This window comes from Netta rufina (genome assembly GCF_964035555.1).
Source record: "Netta rufina genome assembly, chromosome: 14".
NCBI classification, from domain to species: Eukaryota; Metazoa; Chordata; class Aves; order Anseriformes; family Anatidae; genus Netta; species Netta rufina.
Window position 1 is genome coordinate 9,045,663 of NC_140137.1, and position 19,439 is coordinate 9,065,101.

At 52.2% G+C, this 19,439-nt stretch overlaps 2 protein-coding genes across 3 annotated transcripts; one reads left to right on the top strand and one right to left on the bottom strand.

The window, feature by feature from the left end:
• Window positions 1–4,801: 4,801 nt before the first annotated feature.
• On the bottom strand, window positions 4,802–14,131 carry ZMAT2 (zinc finger matrin-type 2). The gene is made up of 6 exons (XM_084295376.1): window positions 14,068–14,131; window positions 11,455–11,548; window positions 10,784–10,907; window positions 9,468–9,541; window positions 6,816–6,961; window positions 4,802–5,246 (listed from the first exon to the last, which is right to left on the bottom strand). The coding sequence occupies exons 1-6, from the start codon at window positions 14,083–14,085 to the stop codon at window positions 5,103–5,105; spliced, it is 600 nt and encodes a 199-aa protein (XP_084151502.1). The 5' UTR covers window positions 14,086–14,131; the 3' UTR covers window positions 4,802–5,102.
• Window positions 14,132–14,331: 200 nt separating this feature from the next.
• Window positions 14,332–19,419, top strand: LOC311214656 (histidine--tRNA ligase, cytoplasmic-like). Of its 2 annotated transcripts, XM_084295374.1 has the most exons (12): window positions 14,332–14,341; window positions 14,442–14,561; window positions 14,835–14,930; window positions 15,698–15,823; window positions 16,110–16,217; window positions 16,414–16,512; window positions 16,843–16,936; window positions 17,145–17,272; window positions 17,363–17,605; window positions 18,340–18,456; window positions 18,739–18,885; window positions 19,033–19,419. In XM_084295374.1, exons 3-12 carry the CDS (start codon window positions 14,844–14,846, stop codon window positions 19,087–19,089), a joined length of 1,206 nt encoding a protein of 401 aa, XP_084151500.1. In that variant the 5' UTR covers window positions 14,332–14,341; window positions 14,442–14,561; window positions 14,835–14,843; the 3' UTR covers window positions 19,090–19,419. The 2 variants fall into 2 exon arrangements, with proteins under 2 accessions (XP_084151500.1, XP_084151501.1); XM_084295375.1 differs by lacking the exons at window positions 14,332–14,341; window positions 14,442–14,561; window positions 14,835–14,930 and having other exon boundaries at window positions 15,698–15,819; window positions 16,843–16,945.
• Window positions 19,420–19,439: the final 20 nt, after the last annotated feature.

Consider the following 19,439-nt stretch of genomic DNA (forward strand, 5'->3'; position numbering starts at 1 on the left):
TGCCCCCCTCATTCCTTTTGTGTCCCCGCTCCCAGGACAGGGACCACCCCTACCTTCCCCCCGACCCCCTGTCAGGCCCTCTGAGATGCCCCCAGCGTCCCCGCCTGCCCCCAGGCAGCTCCCCACATCTTTCTCCCCCCGCCCCAGCCCTATTTCTTTCCTCCCTGTCGGGGAGATCAGTCTCTGAGGGTGCCGACGACACGCAGCCTGCGACCCCCCCGGGAGGCTGGGGGTGGTGTTATGCTGCGAGAAGGCGAAGCTGCCATCAGCAGGCGCTTTGATCTGCAGACAATTACAGATGAGTGTAGGACCTTGCCTCATTCAGCCAATAAATAATGGAATTTGTGCGTTGACACAGACAGATTCCCCCAAACTGTCAGGGAAGGGGAGACAGAGAATGAGAGGCTGGGGAAGGGGAGAGGAGCAGGCAGGGAGGGAAGAGGAGGGCACGCGGGGAAACAGGGAGCAAAGGGAAGGGAGAGGAGAATGAGTTGGGGAGGCAGAGCTGGCGAGGGGAACAGGACGGGAAGGAGCCTGTGGAGGAAGAGCAGCACGAGGGAGCACATATTTGTAGAGGGGAAGGAAAATCAGACAGGAGCTGTGGGTAGGAAGGGGGGTGATGCATACACAGCAGGCTGGAAGCAGAGGAGAAAATCTGGAGGCGGAAAAGAAAGAGAAGGAGGAACAAAGGCATGTCCGTGCCCCTGGGCTCACTGCTGCCTGGTGGATCACATGCTGCTGAGAGCAGGGACCATATTCCCACTCCGCAGAGGAGCTCCAGCTCCCCGAGGCGCCCAGCACAGCCGAGCAGCACCAGCACACGTGGGATCCGGGCGGACGCTTCCAGCAGCAGAAATCTGCTCCGAGAGCACAAATCCCCCGAAGAGGTCCTGCGGATGCCCAGTCCTGGTGCTCCCCTGCTGCTCCCCATCACTGCCCTTCTTCAGCCTGGAGCTGTTGGTTCTCCAGCTGATGAAGATTTTTACTTGGCTTGCAATAAAGCAGCAGCTCCTCTTTGCTCATGAGCCCCTCCACCGAGCCCACCAGCCGCATGCAGCTGCAGGAGCGGATCTGGTGGCATGGGGGAGCCACTGGAGCCACCTCCTTCCTCCCCGTTAGAGCACTCAAGAGCACTGTTGCTTCCCTCTTGGCCTAATCTGGCTCAGCCTTGAGCACTGAGTGTGTGGAGGGTGGCCCAGCTTGCTCGGGTCTCCAGGACAAGCACAACCTCGGTGTAGGCATCCCCTGCTCCCTGTTTCCCATCTGGAAAATGGTGCCCTCCAAGCTCTGGATGGGAAGCAAACACCTCCCATCCCAGTGAAGCTCCCCCCACATCTCTACCTTCCCATACCACGGTCTTCCGTCCCTTCTCTGGACACACCGGCCCCATTCAGGGGTCAGACCCCCACCTTGGAGGTATTTAGGGTCTCCCCCAGGGACACCTCCTCCCCGTGGCTGAGGAAAGCAGGGGCAGGTTGGGCTGAGGTGGATGGAGCCTGGGAGGGGACACTGGTGGCCGTGCTGCTGTCTCAGTGGCTTCCACGGAACAGAGGGCACAGCCCCACCAGGATGGAGGCGGCATTTAGGGAACAGGGAACATGGAGCCGGTGGGCTACGGGCAGGCAGAAAGACCAGGGTGCTGTGGGGAGGTGTCAGAGCAGAACGGCTCAGCTGGTCAGTGCATGGGGCCAGGCTGGGACCCCCTTCATCTGAATCTCTTCCCCAGTTTCCCTGATGCGGGGGCAAACCCTGGCATTTTATTGGGATAGTGGGGATGCGGGGCTGGATCTGGCTGCTGCTGCTCTGGTCCTAAACACGGCCTGGAGATAGCAACAGAGCCAGCCTTGCCCAGGCTGTGGTAGCAGAGAAGGGAGGGAGGAGGGTGCACAGCAGCCCCCCCGTTGCCTCTGAAGGTAGGAAGAAAGGGGGAAAGCAGCTTCATGCTGCACGTGGTGCTCAGCCCCTCCATAGGGCTTCAGTCCCCCCTCCCCCCTTCCCCAGTAGGGGATCAGGGAAGAAGATATCTGTGAGAGAAGACATGGTGAGAGCAAGATGGATTTTTGTTTTCTCTGGAGTCTGCTGTGACGCCTGAGCGCTTCTCCAAACACTGCCATCAATATTTAATTGGATGGAGCAGTAATAGGCAGGCTGAGGCTGACCGCAGCCCCCAGCCTGGCAGGGGCTGAGGTGCACGCAGGTTTGGGGGGATCCTGCACGCCGTGAGCAACTGCTCCACAGCCAGGGCAGAGCCTTGCACCCTCTGCCAGGTGCTGAGAGCAAGAGCCACGCTCTGAACACTGAGATATCAGACAGGTTACGGCAGGTTGGGTATGAGAGCCATAAGAATCGCCTCTCCTTCCCCTGCCAGCCCTCAGTTGGCCCAGTTTTAACCCGGGGAAGAGCAAAAAGGGGCTGCGGGTAGGGCAAGAGTGAAGTGGGAAGCAGCAGGCACGGAGCAGCAGGGCACCGTTTGCTGCTGGCAGGGAGCAGGCCAGAGAGCTGCAGAGCTGAGACCTACCCAGACAAAATCCTAAGGGCATGTGCAGCACCAGCAAGAGATGAGAAGTGCTAACGAAGAGCCAAGGACCGTCCTGCTCCCGTGCTGGGGACAGCGAGCGAAGTGTTAAAGAGTCCCCAGCAGCACTGAGCAGTGGTGGGAGCAAAGGGTTAACCCAGAGCGCACAGAGAATGCTATCTGTCTCTCCTCTAAATATTATTTCCTCCCATGAAACTAGCTTTTCATCCTTGGCTAGAGGCAGCTCCTGCTGCTGGGAATCCGGCAAGAGCTTGTATCTGCTCCTGCACACGCCAGCGCTCCCAGCAAGCGGGCGGACAAAGCCGCGCTCCCCAGGGGCAGCGCCGGGGCCGCAGCGGCAGCGAGGAGATGCTGGCACCGGGAGGAGGGTGCTCAGCCCGGGGCTGCAGATGGCCTAGGGCTTGAGTTTAGGGATCAGGCTTTAGCAGAAGGTTGGGAAGAATCTCTTAAAGAAAATCCTCTCCCACCCTGCTGTACTGCAGAGGGATTTCCTTCTCCCTCTCCCAAGCAAGGGGCAGTGTGGTGAATTGCAGGCAGCGGCAAGCTGAGGGTGCAAAAGGCTCAGTCAGCTCCAGCCAGGCTCTGACCCAGCCGTAGGGAGCTGCACAATCAAGGAGAGGAGAGGAAGGCATGCAGGAGCACCTCGCCCCTTGCAGGGGCTGCATGCACCATAGGGAAATCAAGGCAACAAGCTGGGAAAGCTGAAGGGTGCGGTGCAGCCTCTGCCCTTTCCCTCTACGGGACCACAGCAGAGCTCAGCAGCATTTGTCCAAACTTAATTCAGGCTGCACCAAGGGTCTGGATTCTGCAGAGCTGGTGGCTGGGATAAAATGGCTGCTACTAAACCTTGTCTGAAACAACCTAAACTTGTAATGCGGATGAAATGGAACCGCGGCAGCGTCCCTTTGCTGCCCCAGAGGGCACAAAGGCACAGGCGTCTTCTCTCTCCCATTCAGCTGGAGCCACGTGCCGCAGTCTGAGCAGCGCTGGGTACGTGGCTGGAATGAAAGTCGCCTCGCAGCTCGAGTGCTTGGGGAGTGTTTGCTGAAGTCAAAGGATTGCCGAGTTAAAAGGGTCAAATCTCCAAGGACAGTTGTATCTGAGTGGCTATATATCATTTCAATAGCATCTTCAACGGGGATTATAATCTGAATTGAAGTGGAAAGACCCGAGGCAATGAAGCTGTCAGCAGTCTAAGATTAAGGAATTAAAACAGCAGCAGAGCATTACAGGATTTGTTCTAGATGTATTAGAAAGAGCAGGCTAAACGCACTTCAGCCTTCCTTGGGTCAGAAATTTCATAAAAGTACAGAGAAGGGCAAGAACAAGGATCTCATCAATATACATAAAAGAGAGAGGGAGCGAGACGGAGCTATGAAAACCCAGCCACGCAAAATGTAAATCCTAACTGGAGACGGAAATGAGTCACACACGGCTTGACTGAAGTAAATAAAAGCAGAAATGAAGTGGATTCAGGGGAGGGCAGAGGTGAAACAACACTGAAAGCCAGTAGACAGGGTAAAAGTGCCCCTTGATATATGAAGGCTGGTAAATTCTGGAATGCAGCCCAGTGTGCTCTTGGATTGCCTAATGGAAATGCAGGTCCCCAGTGTTGTCCACGCTTCCCTTCCCTCTCTCAGTTTCTTACATGCCTCTCCAGAACTACTTTAAAATGCAAAAAATGGCAGCAACTGCCTGCACAGGAAAGCAAGTACCTGCTTCGGGAGAGGGCAGACGAGCCCTACCTTTGCATCTTCTGAGGGCCCCAGAAGACTACCACTAGCTCTGTGCACCTCAGGAGACATCAGCAACTTTTCTCACTGGGAGGCAGAAGCTCTCAAAACAAGGAAGGAATAAAACTCCCACCAACGGGCCAATTAAAACTATCAGTTTATTTTGGGCAAATTGTGCACACTGTTTTTTTTATTTGCTCTATCCTAGATCAGTCCTGGGGAGGAATTTCTCCTTTGGATCAAAGATATCAAAGTTATGGCACAAAACACAAGGAAAAACAGGGAAGTATCCCTTACAGATAAAATACACAGGAAAAGCTTCAGCAACCCAGACTCCATGCACCCCCAGCTCTGCTTCAGCACAGCTCGTAAAGATTCAGGCTGTACAAACCAGCACTGCTCACTCACTATGGCACAATTCCTTCAGTTACATGATCCAAAAAGAAGCTGAATCCCTCTCTGAACCTTAAACACACGACCTCAAAACAATGATGCCCAGCTGACAATTAAAATAATTCCGAACAATGCCATCTGTACAGAACTGCTGCACTTTATTGACACAAAAACGTACCCAGCAGAACATTTCCCTGCACACACAAGGCCAAAGAGCATTGATGAGCAGCCAGATCTAGGACACAGAAGGAGATGGGAAGCTAATGACAAGTGGAGCTTGTTCTGCAGCACAGGTAGAGCATGGAATCACTTTTCGACTCCTCTGGCCAACTTCTACTGGGAGATTTACATACAAGTCCTCAGTCAAGTCTTTAAAGAATTATCCAGAGTCTCCTGGGTAAAAACAATCTGTGTTAACAAAGAGGAGAGTCCAGAGCTGCTCAGTGATTCTTTTTGGTTGAGCCAAAACCAGAGAAACCCATCACAGCTGCCATTTCATCATCCTCTTCAAATGTCAAATCTTCCTCTGCCCTCCTTTTCTTCTCTCTCTGCTTCTCCTTCTTGTAGGCTTTCGCCTTTTCCTCCTGCAGCAAGGAAAAGAACAGCAAAATAACTTGAATCTCCTAAGCCGAGTAAGCTTTTAAGACACTGGGCACTGCAGTTCACCCACGTTCTACCAACAGTACCCACGCTGTAACTGAAGAAAGAAAACAGTCAGCAAAATCCTGGTCTGCAGCCTTCCAGGAGGTTTCCTGCTGCCTACAGACCACTCACTTCCCACCCCAAGAAGCAAGTCACACACAGAGGACGTAGCCAAAGAGAAGTGTCGTGAAATCATCAGCTCTCGCTTCCAAACATGTCAGAGGCTTCACCTGGAATCCACGCTGAGGCAAGAAGGGGCTGTTTGTAAAGCAGGAGACATTTCCACCGCACGATGCCCTGTTCCAACGGCTGTAACGCTGCCTGTCACTGCCTGTTGGCTTTCAGTGCGGCGGAGTGACAGCTGCTCTTTGGAACAGAAGTTGAGCTCTAAGTGGCTTTGGGGGTTTTGGCATCAAAGAGTTTGCACCGCGCTAATCAAAGCGTTTTGCTCGGTAAGGATCACAAGCCCTGGAACAGCGCCAGGCTTGTACTGGGCGACACACAAGTATGGCTTCACCTCCCAACTTAGCAAGTGAGCCTGCCATTCCCATCTCCATCTACTGCTCTGCAGCCAGTGAGAACAGCCAGGCCCTGGAGAAAGCTACACCAAAAGCTGCTGCTAATTTCTTTGTTGCCACGCATTGATTGACAGTAGCTTTTCAACCCACAGCATGCCCTGCGCTGCCGGGGCATTTGTCTCCTGCCTCCCCCAGACAGATTAGCCTCAGCAGCACCAAGGCCTGCTTGAGAGCAGAGCACAGGGCTGCTCGAGTGCCAGGACTTGCACAGGATCCCAGCAGAGCACCCCTGCTGTGAAGCAAAGCTCAGAGCTTGGGCCGGGAGACTCAAACAGGCAGCAGTTTTTAATGCTTGTTTTTTACATTACTGCTGATGAAGGAGGAGCATGCACAGAAGCTCCTCAGCTGTCAGAACATTGTCAGCTGTTTTTCGAATACACTTGATCGTCATTTCAGGGAACTGGCACCTAAGCCCAGGTTTAAGAGGAATCCGGTACCTTTCACTGCCTCCACACACGCACAGACACACAGGGCACAGCACAGCACGCTGCTCACAAAACCCTTCCACGCCTGGGGAGGGCGCACAGGAGCAGCATGCTGCACACAGGAGGAATCCCAGCAATCCCCAGAACCATGTCACACCTCAGGAAGGAATATACAGGCCTGCTTATCAGGGCACATGACATCAAACACAAGTAATGGGACACAAAACAGGGGCACTGCCAGGGCTGTGTTACACTCTCAGCAGAAACTTTAAGCGTCAAAAATTATCCTTGCACACAAAGAGAGGAAAGAAATTTCCAGGGAGGGCAACAATTAAAAATAATAATAATTTAAAATAAAAATAATAATTAAAAAAAACAAGCAAAATCCACTCAGAGCAGCAGATGAGAAGCCCACACTAGCTAGTACAAGATTAGGAACCAGGGCTGCTCTCCTCAGGAAACACATTCCCTGGGGGGTTCCACTTTGTCAGCTGCTGCCCTTACTCACCTCCTCACGGAGTTCCTTCATCCTCTCCTCAAAGTCATAGTCTTTCTGTTTCTCCTCCATCTTCTTCTTGTTCACCTCAAAGCGCTTCTTCACCTGGTCCAGCGTGGAGCGCTCCACCCGCATGGACATGCCCAGATTTCTCTGGTCTGGAGGAACAGAACCAGCCACGTTCAGCAACATTATTAAGCCTTTAAAGGTCTGCACATAGCCCCTTTCCCTGATCCCCGTTTAAGTATGTGAGCACGGCATCCCATCACCACTCAAAGCACAGCCTCCCACACTCCTGAGCAGCAGAGCCCAGCACTGCACTGTGCGACTGCCCAGCCTTCAGGGGTTCCTCTCCACACCATCTCTACCTACGGACATGCCAGAGAATTCACATCCAGCCTGGGGAGTCTGACTGAGCCATGCCTCCTCCCCTAGAGGCATACACTTTCTGCCCTCATTTAGTCCCACGCTGTTGCATGGATTGGGACTTCCTATGTCAGAGGGGATTAGGGAGGATTTAGGGAGATTTTAGGGGATATGATAACCTAAACCAGTCACTGACTACAGTGATCCTTTTATTATTTGTAACAAGGAAGAAGATGCAAGCTTTTCTTTTAAGGTATGAGGGTGTTCCCCATCATGCTGGTGTTCTGACACTTCAGGGAATTTAAGCTTGGGACGGGGAAACAAGGACTGGAGTGTTGAAAAAGGAGTCAGAATAAAACTGCCAAGCTGTTTTTTTTTCTCAGCTATGGGACAAACCAAACAAACATCTTTCAGTGAGAGATCCTGATTACACAGCACATTTCTAACTAAAGCAAAGACACGAAACATTAAGACAGGCCTCTGATCCAGTGGCTGTCTAGAGCAGATTCCCAGGTTTCCACTCACAAGCGAGCCCAGTGTGAAAGGGCCACCCCCAGCCACGTCTCCAACCCACGCTGCCTGGTCAATCCAAACAGCCTGCTGACTCCAGTAACTGGGCACACTTTTGTCCCGGGGCTGCAGCAGCACCAGGGAGCTCAAACTATGCACTGGTACTGAGCTAGAATGCTGCCAGAACGAGCAGGTTTCAGCCAGATTTGTGGGCTGGATCAAGAGCTCCCAAACTGTAAATTGTATTGTACCAAAGAGAGCTATGCCCCCTTCCAGCCCCAGCTCAACCCTTCATCTCAAGACCACGCACAAAGACGTACCAGTTATTTTTGATTCCAGATTCTCTCATACAGACTTACTGCTGACCTCCTCACATGGCAGACAAAGCGCTTCATTGTCATCCTCCCATTCACATAAAAGTACAGGGCTTTAATGCAAGGGATTTTCATCCCCAAGCTATAGAAAACTTGCCTCGACTACGTTGCACTACTGTCCTCTTACTCAAGGTAAATGTACTAAAGAAACAGGCTGATCAACAGGGACCTCTTCTCCTGCCTTTATCTTAGGATAACATAACTGCATGATTGCAACAATGGAGAGAAGGACCAGAAATCTGTGGGCTTTTGTTCTGGTTTCAGTTAGGACAGTTAATTTTCCTCCTAGTAGCTGGTAGGGTGCTGTGTTTTAGATTAGAATGAGAAGAGTGCTGGTAACATGCTGATGTTTTAATTGTTGCAGAGCAGTGCTTACACCAAGCCAAGGACTTTTCAGCTTCTCACTCTGTCCTGCCAACAGGCAGGCTGGGGGTGTAGCAAGAGCTGGGAGGGGACAGACCCATGACAGCTGACCCCAACTGGCCAAAGGGGTATTCCATCCCATCTGGGGTCATGCTGAACAATATATAGGGGTGGCTGCTCGGGGTTAGGCTGGGCATTGGTCAGCGGGTGGTGAGCAATTGCATTGTGCATCACTTGTTTTGTACACATTAGTAGTAGTAGTCCTGTTATCATTATTGTTATTATTTTCCTGTCTTAATGAACTGTCTTTATCTCAACTCACAGGCTTCACTCTTCCTGTCTCTCTCCCCCATCCCAGAGAGGGAGGGGGAAGGGTGAGCGAATGGCTGGGTGGTATTTAGCTGCCAGCCACGTTAAACCATGACAGCTTTATACTTTGCACTCTGGAGATCACACTACGTGTGATCACACCTGAACAGCTGTGCAGGACACGGCAACTCTGGGGTCATCCTGTCCCACCCCTGTCCCTGCTGTACTTCAGCAGCCCACAGCCTCCATCCTTGTAACCTCTTGATTCAAAGCCCTGGAGCTCAGAGACAAGCTACTTCTGAGCTTCATACTCAGGTTCTACAAAGAGAAATTTATGATCCAAAAACAGGCAAGTCCCACACACCTTCTACTTTTCTAAGAACTTGTTTAAAGTTTCAATGCTGTTAAAAAACCTCTCTTGAGATTTTCAGAGGAGACATCAGGATTTGCTGACCCTGAGCTTCTTGCAGAGCAGACTCGCAGAGTAGGGAAAACACTTCCACCTTACTGGACACTTACTATTTCTTCCAGCCTTATTCCACCCAAACAGTCCATCAACCTGGAGAGATTGCCATGAGATAAAGGCAACATCTCCATAGCTCTCATGAGTAAACTCTGCCTATACCCTGATCTCATTTTGATCCATGTATGAATATTCAGAACCCTGAAACTGGTGATGTGTGAAGGGAACAGCCCAGAGAGTTGCACCAGCTCTCCAACAATACACAAAAAATGTCCTCACGTTTTTTGCCATTGATGTGATCCAAGAAGTTAATGGAGTCCTTCACCACACAGTCACATACATTACAGTAATACCTGGCAGGAGAGAAAGAGAAAACATGAACTCCAAAACATGAGACAAACCTCATCTCACAGAACAACTATTTGAGATGATCTAAAATTCAAAATCTCCATGTAGTTTGGACCTATTAGTTGTAACTCAGGCTGCTGCTCTAGCCTAAAATCAAACTAGTCTGGTACCACAAGTCCTCACTGGAGGTACTGAAACAAGCACAGCCCCAGCATTACAAAAAGTCACACCCACTGGGTTACCTGGGCTCAGAGCCCCTCAGTGATCAGGCCTTTGTTTGGGACATAGCTCCACTAGCCAGGGCAAAAAGGAAGTTACCTCTATTACTGAAAGCCTTGGTGAAAAGACACGTGCAAGGCCATATACCAGATTTACGTGTTAACCTGAGTTAACATTTGGAGTTACCAACCCTGATGCTTATGCCCCTCTGACAGAGGACTGAAACCAAGACATGAGCTGATCTGCAATCAGTCATGGAATCATCCCCTTCCAGTCGCAAAGGACAGGGGGAGGGTTGGACTCTGACACCCCAGTGCTGCCCTCCTCCATGGCAAGACTGGCCACCAGCCCAGGTTTCCACCTCGGCTCCTGACTGCAGCCCGCTGAAGGCTCTCACCTGACTGCACGTGAGCCTTCCCACGCCTACTACCTCACAGAACCAGCCCCCTGCTTTATAGATCAGTGCTCTCCACCCACCTTAACAGATGCAGAAGCCCAGCCATGGCCTGCATTTCCATCCCTGGATGCTGCACCGCCCTGGCACTGCTGGCTATTAGGCTATGATCCTGAGACACTTAGGATGGCTTTGGATGTGCTACGAATCCTTCTAGCCTTTGGCCGAACATGATCTACACAAACAGTGGCCAGACGCCATTCCTAAGGAGAGGCCTCTGGATGTTTCTCCCACTCCCAGTGCTCAGGCATTGGATCAACTGCAGGTAGTGCCTCACTGCAAGCAGGCCTCCTGGCTAACAAAACCCAAGCGGGCAGCAGAGATCTGCCTCAACTACTCCTACAGCAGGGCAAAGCAACACTGGTATCAAGCAAGGGCATCAGAAGGGGCTCAGCCTGCTGCTTCTCTTCCTTATGTTATCCCAGAAGATGCAGTTTCGGTGTAACACAGTGCAGCACAGCTCAAACACTAGTGGTGGGGATTTTTCCTCCACTCTGTTAAGGGCTCACTGCTTTATCACTACCCCCTGTCTTACCAACACAACTCAGACTCCAACAGAAAGACCATAACCTACCCTCCCATCTCTGACTGAGGGGTAGTTTTGGTGATGACGATGGTTTTCCCCAGCTTTGACTCCAGGTCCACTTTGTAGTCTCGGTGCCGCAGAAGTTCCCTTTTGACGGGCTGAGCTGGTTTGCCTAAAACATACACAAAAATCCTAAGTGCTTGCCAGAAAAGGTCAAGCTTTACCTGCTGGATTTTACATTGCCCTTAATGAAGAGGAGCCTATTGGGAACGTGTAAACTATGTGATTCATGCAGAAATTGCACTGAGCAAGATATGGAGGGGGGGAGATTTAGTTGTTTTTTTGTTGTTCATTTTGTTTTTAAAGTCAGTAAAAGATACCATTTCCTCCTCATTATGTAAGCAAAAATTAAGACTATTAGATGCAGGTAGATCTGACTTGGGTCATGCTCTCAGATCTTCCCGTTTCCAATGGCTGATTATTCCTCCCCCTCCATAAAGAATAGGCCAGAGACAAAGATTCTCAGTAACTACATCTATAAAAAAAAAAAAAACACGTGTCCAGTGGCTAGCACAGGTAAAAGGATAAGAGCAAGCTTGAACTGACGCTATTTCCCTTTGGGATTTCATTTCTAGCTGCTCTATCACCCAAAGCTCAGAGGATTTGGGCGATTCACAGCCAAATGAACAAAGTTTGCCTGCAATCAGTATGCTACCCACCATCTTTCTTCTCTCTCTCCTCCGTGAGCCGCTTCTCTGCAAGTTTCTCGTATTCATCTTTGTCCCACTTCCGACGGAAGTCCAAGTTCTTAGTCTGGGAAGGGAACAAAGTGCATTAACATCTGTTATACAGTTTGACTAACTCTGAGAGGAGAATGGGGAAAGAAATGGAAGCATTTGGCCTGTGAGGCCACAGCAGTAAATCAGGGGCACTACATTATATTCTCGGGTCATTTGTTTTCATATCCAGCAACTAGGGATGGAGCGTAAGAGAATAATACTCAGCACACCTACATCTACTTCTAGAAGGATTTCAAAGTGCTGACCAAAGTATTGAGTTTATCTTAATAGTTCCTGAGATGATCACCCATCCCTTCCCTCCAAAAAACAGGCAAACGGCATTTAAACTGATGAATCCAAGACCATACAAGTGCCACCTGATGAACACAGAATAGTCATTAGCAAATTACACGTGATTCTTCCAAGGCTGATTAAATTTCATTTGCAAATAGCAGATGAGGAATCCATGAAATACAACACGAGTTATAAAGGGTTTAATTAAGATGCAGGAACACAGAAGGATGTGTATACCTGCTCTCAAAGATATCAGCAGTATGTCAACAGGTTATAGGAATCAAGGCACTGAGTTTGCTATTAAATCACAGGATCCAGTATGAGTTTTTCACATAAGATACTAATACACACATACAAGAAAAAAACTCTGAAAACTCCAAATGTCAAGCCAGGATGGGGAGATACCAGGAAAACATCTGTATGAAACACACTAAGCTGTCCTGCTCTTGTACCTCCCTATCTCAGCCAAGCAGGGAAGGGAAGAAGCATCTCTGAGGTAGCCTGGCCCTTAACCAGCCCCCCAGAGCACGCTGAGCTGTCAATGGCAGGACAAACTGGGTGTAAAAGTTGGCAACAAATAAAGACAAAGACTGGGGTAAAAGTCCCCTCTGGAAAGAACTGTCACCAGTGCTGAGGGCAGAGGTGACACGACAAGAATCCTTTCTTTTCCCATCTATTCACGCAACAGCTTGAGGCAGCCCCTTCCCTGTGTCAGGCTGGAATGCAACAAGGGCCACAAGCCCCCACACCTGTCTCACAGATCAGAAGCTTCTTTACTTTCGTATGAAGAAAGCTCTCAAACGGCAAGAAAGATGCATTTCACTCAGAATAGCACTCAGAGGCTCCCAGCTTCATATTAAAAAAGGATGGATGTATTTTAAAACACCTCTGGGAAGAAAGGACCCACACCCACCCACCGTCTTCTCTGCTCAGCCAAATCAAGAATCCAATCACAATCCAAATAAAATAAATCCCATTTGAAGCTTCAGCAGCAGCACAGTCATTTAACGTTTTCTCCTCTGGCGATCCTTCAAATAGAGTGAACAACTACTGATAAGAATGAAAATGCCTTAGGGAAGCGTAGAAAAATTCTCATTTATTCCCAGAGCTTCTTAAGCACTTTAAGCATGTCATAACAGGTTTTATTAACCACCCTGAGCAAAAGAAAAGAAAATATCACAGAGTGTAAATTAATGTTTTAGGGTATTTTCCAGAATCAAGATCCTCCCGCATTCCAGCGCATTATCACAAATCATAGCTGGTCGGAGCCCCGAGAGAAAGCAACTTGCTTGCTGCTTCACTCTCCTGTTACAGTATGAGGGAAACTGCTGCTTTCTGCCCAGTGCCTGAACAACGAAACAAAACAAAACAAACCAAACTCTGAGCTGGGCACCTGCAACAAGGCCTTTGCTAGATAATACCCAAAGGAACCTGTCTTAGTTGGTCTGGTGGAGGTGAGGGTGGCTGTGAGCACCTGAATCACCCTGCTCAGGGTGACGGACAGTATTTCGCATGAAGTTACAACAGTTAAAAAAATGGAAGTGCCCTCCTGCTCGTTATGGACACGGAGACCGCCTGGTCAGCCCAGTATCAGTGTTGAGGCCTGTACAAGGAAGCAAGAGCTCTAAGTATCGTGAACACAAACAGGAGTTGGACTGGATGATCCTTACGGGTCCCTTCTGACTCGGGACGTTTTGTGACTCTGTGAAACCCCAGCAGCTGAAAACAAAGCGCAGGCTCCACCTCATTCCCTGGCCGCCGTCCTGCTCCTTGTGCTCTCCTCAGCAAGCGGCTTCAAACGAAGGGAAGATTTGCCAAGAAAGCCCGAAAACACAGCCGTGTGGTGCTGCCAGCTGCTAGATAGTACTTGAGGGGTTCAAACCAGCCTGGCTCTCCGGCCAGGTTATGGAAACGAGACCCACCTTGTGCTCCCAACACCAAACCCTGCGGGGTCTGGGTGGGAAGGGAAGGGAAGGGAAGGGAAGGGAAGGGAAGGGAAGGGAAGGGAAGGGAAGGGAAGGGAAGGGAAGGGAAGGGAAGGGAAGGGAAGGGAAGGGAAACCCCAGGCCCCACGGGCCGCTCTCCCCCCAGAGGCCACCCAGGACACTCCTACAAAGCAGGGATCTCTCCCAGGCCCTACACAGGGCCGCTCCCCCCCCTTTACCCCTGCAGGCGCGGAGCCCCCTCAGGACCGTCCCACACCCCCCTCTCCCCTTCCCTCACCCCCGAAGACCCCAGCCCCGTCCCCGCCGCGCCTACCCCGCTGCCCGACGCCATCTCGAGGCTCCAGGCCCTGTGGCGCCGCCCGCGCCGTAAAGCGCCGCGGCTCCTCCCGCTGCCCCCTTCCCCTCCTCCTCACAGCGCCTCCGCCTCCCTCAGCGCCGCCGGAGCCCCGCGGCCGCCATGTTGCGGCCCCCCCCCGCTCCTCCTCCTCCTCCTCGCCCGGTGCTCCGCGCCCCGCCGCTTCCTCTCCGCCTCCCGGCAGGGGAAAGGGCAAGGGCGGGCGGTGGGCTCGGTGCTGAAGACGCCCAAGGTAACGGCTGGGGGGAGCAGGGGGGCGGCGGGGCCGAGCTGTGATGTCCCGGGATGATGATGAGGTCCCGGGGCTCAGCTCTCCGTCCCCCCCGCGGCAGGGCACCCGCGACCACCCCCCCGTGCAAGCGGCGCTCCGGGAGCGGCTCCTCGGCTCCGTGGTGGCTTGCTTCAAGCGGCACGGGGCGGCCGCCATCGACACCCCCGTGCTGGAGCTGAGGGTGAGGGGCCCCGAAGGGCTCGGGGATGCCGTGGGGACCGGGGAGGGCTTGAGGGGGTGCCCCGGGGGGCAGCGGGGGCAGCTCCGCTTTGGGGCAGCCCCGGCTCCGCTTTTGGGGCTGCAGGGTCATTGTTGTGGGGTTGGGGTGCTCCTCCGTCCCCTGCCCTCCATCCCCTGCCCTCCTGCTTTAGGGGAAGCTCAGCCTGGTCCCTGCCCGTCTTTACTTTCCTTCGCCTCCTCTGACAGTCACTTTTTTTTTTTCGCTTCTCCCTAGGAAACGCTGATGGGGAAGTACGGGGACAACGCAAAGCTCATCTATGAGCTACAGGATCAGGGTGGAGAGATGCTGGCCCTGCGCTACGACTTGACTGTATCCTGCTGTAGCCTCCGCCTTTGGTGGCGGGGACAGTGACAAACTGAGGGCACTGCCACACAGCCTACTTTAAAGGTGTTAGGCAGATCGTCCTTGTCCTCACCTGTCTGCAAATCCCAGCTTTTTCCCATCAGAATGAACTAAACCTCCTTCCCTCTAGATGGTGGACGTCCCATCTGGTCTTTTATCAGTATGGCCCGTGCCTCAAATCACCTCCCAGTCAGTCCAGTATCTCCAGCAAAGCTGCCTTTTCTTCCCTACTCTGTGGCCATGCATCAGGATGCTCCACACTACTGCTTGTAGCTCTTGCTTGTTGCAGTCCCCACCTCTGTGCCCTCTTGTCCTGCCACCTTTCCAGTGCTGTGGTACTTGTGAGAGAGCAGCAATGTTTGCTGCACATACAAAGCAAGCATCCATCCTGGGGCAGCTCCATCTCCGCACCTCACCTAAAAGCTCTCTTCTTTATCATGTGCACTATATGTTGAATTTTGTCTGTATTGCACCTTAAGAGAGCAAAATGACCTAGTAAAGACCTGTGTCTGCAGGGTGCTGACATACTGTGATTAGGAAGGAGGGAATGGAGTTGTCCCTTTGCTAGAAGAGCACATTGTTCTTATGACAGTGGTACTTGTTGTCAGCCAAGGCTGTTCAGAGATTTGTTGGGGATCTGGGAGCAAAGTTAGATGAAGACAAGGAGCTTTGAGGTTCAGCTTTCTGCAGCTCAGAGGATCTCCCTATTCCTGTCCTTAACTCTGTGGTCCCAGGTGCCCTTTGCTCGCTACTTGGCAATGAACAAAATCACCAACATCAAGCGCTACCACATCGCTAAGGTGTACAGGCGGGACAACCCGGCCACGACCAGGGGCCGCTACAGGGAGTTCTACCAGTGCGTGAGTGTTGTGGCCTGCTGAAAGGGGAGCGGGGACAGGGCTGCTTGGGAGGAGAGAGCTGGGAATTGGTGCGGACTGCTGGGCCATACCAACGGCCTGTGCTCAGCTGCGGGGCCGGGTGAGGTGCCTGGCTGAGCTGCGCCTGAAGCAGAGGCCCTGCACAACCAGCCTGCAGCTGGGGTAGTGCTGAAGCAGTGAGAACTCAGTGCTGAACAGGATGGCAGCTGAGAGACAGATTTCAGCCACAGTCCAGCTACACCAGAGTCTGCCTCTACTTGTGCCTCAGGATTTTGACATCGCTGGCCAGTTTGACCCGATGCTTCCTGATGCTGAGTGCCTGAAGATAGTGCACGAGATCCTGAGTGACCTGCAGCTTGGGGACTTTCTCATTAAGGTGAGACCAGAGCCTGGTGGTTTTCACACGCTTGCCCCTTCTTTTCCTGGCTCCAGGGTGCCGTGGGATTGAGACACCAGCCAAAAGGCACAAACAGTCTTCAACAGCTGCAGCTTTTAGCATCCCTTGGGCAAGGGCAAGGGGAAGCTGTGGTGGGACATCTTTCCTCAGCTAAGCGTGCTTCTCCGTTCCCCAGGTCAATGACAGACGAATTTTGAATGGTGTGTTGGCCGTTTGTGGCATCCCGGAGAGCAAGTTCATAACTACGTGCTCAACCATAGACAAGCTGGACAAGGTAAGCATTGTGCTCTCAGGGCAAATCACTTCCAGTCCCAGGGGCTGGATGGCTTTGGCTGGGCACTGTCATGGCTATTCTCATCACAATAATTAAGCCACTGGTGTTTGTAAAGGACTTGGAGAGCTCTTAGGCTGGTAGCAGTGGCCAAGAATAACACCTGGCAACTTCAGTGATCTTAGTTAATCCCTGTGAGATGGGTGCAGTGATCTGTGAAATTGCTCACCAAAAAGCGTGTTATCTTCCCTCACATGTTCTGAATATACATGGGCTGATAGAGATGGTGGGTGACGAGAGCGTTGGGTGGTGATGGGTGTTCTTGTTTTGTAGGTGCCCTGGGAGGAAGTAAAGAATGAGATGGTCGGAGAGAAGGGGCTCTCTCCCGAGGCTGCGGATCGCATTGGGGAGTACGTCCAGCTTCACGGTGAGCATGGTGGGATGGAGCCTTTGTTCCTCCCTGCAGCCTGCTCCCTTGGGCTCCTGACGAGTGCAGCTGCTCTCTGCCAGGCCAGGCAGGGGCTGGTGTGCTTGGGGCAGGGACGGAGGGAGCGAAGCAGCACACGCAGTTGGTTGGGCCCATCGTTGCAGGTGCTGCTGTGCTGGCAGATGTGAGGCATGACTTGTTCCCGCAGGTGGCCTGGACCTGATCGAGCAGCTTCTCCAGGACCCAAAGCTGTCCCAGAACAAGCTGGCCAAGGAGGGTCTGGGGGACATGAAGCTGCTGTTTGAGTACCTGACCCTGTTTGGCATCACAGGGAAGGTGAGGAGGGGCGGAGGCAGGAGGGGTGCTGCTCTGGTGTCTGGGCAGCCCCGAGCGTGGCACTGAGGGAGCTTCCCTTGTGTCCCACAGATCTCATTTGACCTGAGCCTGGCACGAGGCCTGGACTACTACACGGGGGTGATCTTTGAGGCTGTCCTGCTGCAGCAGGAGAATGACCACGTGGAAGATCTGGTCGGCATTGGGAGTGTGGCCGGAGGCGGTCGTTACGATGGTCTGGTGGGGATGTTTGATCCCAAGGGACGGAAGGTGCCCTGTGTGGGGGTCAGCATAGGGATTGAGCGGATATTCTCCATCCTAGAGCAGAGAGTGAAGGTAGGTGCTGCTGGCAGTATGTCACATGGGGGAGGGCTCTAGGAAGCAGTCTGTTACTTACTACAGAGCTCTACAGTGTTCAAGAAGAAAGGATTTGAGGGGAGAGGGTGGCTCATCTCATGCCTGAATGTCCATGCAGAAGAAAGAGCCCTTTTCTCTCCTGTAGCCCATCAAGTTGCAGTCACGGGCAGCATTTTGTAGCAGAAACAACAGAAGTATCATAGACATCCCCTGACTTCTCATCCGTTCCCTGAAGTTTGTTCCCAAGTCACTTTAATTGTCTCGTGTTTGTGAAGCTTTCTGTCCTGAAATTATAAATTCAATAATATCTGTGGCACTCATTCTATAACAGGAAAGTCAGTTGGGAAATTTACCACCCTGCATTTATTTCTGAGCTTGTGATTCATAGTAAGTGAGGCTGAGGCAAAGTGTTTGCATCTGAAGAATCAGAAGATAGATTAGAAAGCAGTGCAGCTCTCATCTAGGATGGAGGAAAGCCAAGGTCCCACGGATACAGCAGGACACGGTTAGATAGTGTGTCAGAATGCAGGTGCACTGGAGGACTCTGCTCAATAATATTCAATGAATAGTGATGATCGGGCTTTAAATATTCTTGTTTTGTAGAGCTAACAGCTGAGGACTTAGGTCAAGTGAGATGACCTAGGTGAGCTTCTGCTGTGAGCTTCAGATTGCCTCAGAGCCAGTGACTTCCATGAGTTTGTCTGTCCCTGCAGGCTTCTGGAGAGAAAGTTCGAACGACTGAGACACAAGTGCTGGTGGCTACACCTCAGAAACGCTTACTCAGTGCAAGACTGAAGCTAATCTCTGAGCTATGGGATGCAGGGATCAAGGTAAAGTAGGGATGTGGACTTGGTCCTGTAAGTCGCCAGGGAGGGAGAGTCTCAGGGGGGAGCTGGAGCAGCTATACTAACTCCACTAGCTCTCTGTTCAAGACTGTGGCCTGCCTGAGATCTAGCAGACAGAGAAGGAAGGCATCTGAGTGCACTAAAGGCAGTCATTTGCTCCAGGAGTAACGAGGCAGAGTTTTCCATGCAGTTTCACTGCCTGCAGTTTTGCTGCAAGATCCATCAGAGCAAGCTTTGCATCGATGATTCACTGCTGCTTCCTTCTAGGCAGAAATGCTGTACAAGAAGGATCCTACACTGCTGAAACAGCTGCAGTATTGCGAGAACATGGGGATCCCTCTTGCTGCCATTGTAGGAGAGCAGGAACTGTCAGATGGAGTTGTCAAGCTGCGAGATGTTGCAACAAGAGAGGAGGTGAGGAGAATGCCTTTCTACACCAGGTTTCAAAAGTGCTTCCAGCAATTGCTGAAAGGCTCTGGGTTTTCACTCAGTGACAGTGTTCTAATGGCGAGCTGTATCACAGGCCTGGCAGATGACTGCTCCCCCCTGTTTGCTTTGCAGGTTGATATCCCAAGAGAAGGGCTTGCCGATGAGATCCGAAGACGGCTGGAGCCCTAGCACCCTTCTGGCCAGAGCTGCTTGCCCGAACTGCCGCACAGCTGGAAACCCCAGCGCCCGCTGATTCCTGCTGAGGTCCGGCTGCCCTCTGCCCACCTGGCGGCACTGCAGCGGGCTGTCTGCCTGGAGGGAACACAGGGGTTCTGAAATGGTTCAGAAATGGTTCAGAGATCACGGACACTGCGGTCCTGAGGCGTGCGGTGCCAGCCGGGGCCCTGCCATGTCCCCACAGCGGGGAGACCCAGGAGGAGGGGGGGACCAGAAGGCCTTAGGGACGTGCCCCGGGCAACAGGCGAGCCACACGCGTTGTGGGGGCACTTCTGGGGCTGGGCTGAGCCCCTCTGTGGTGT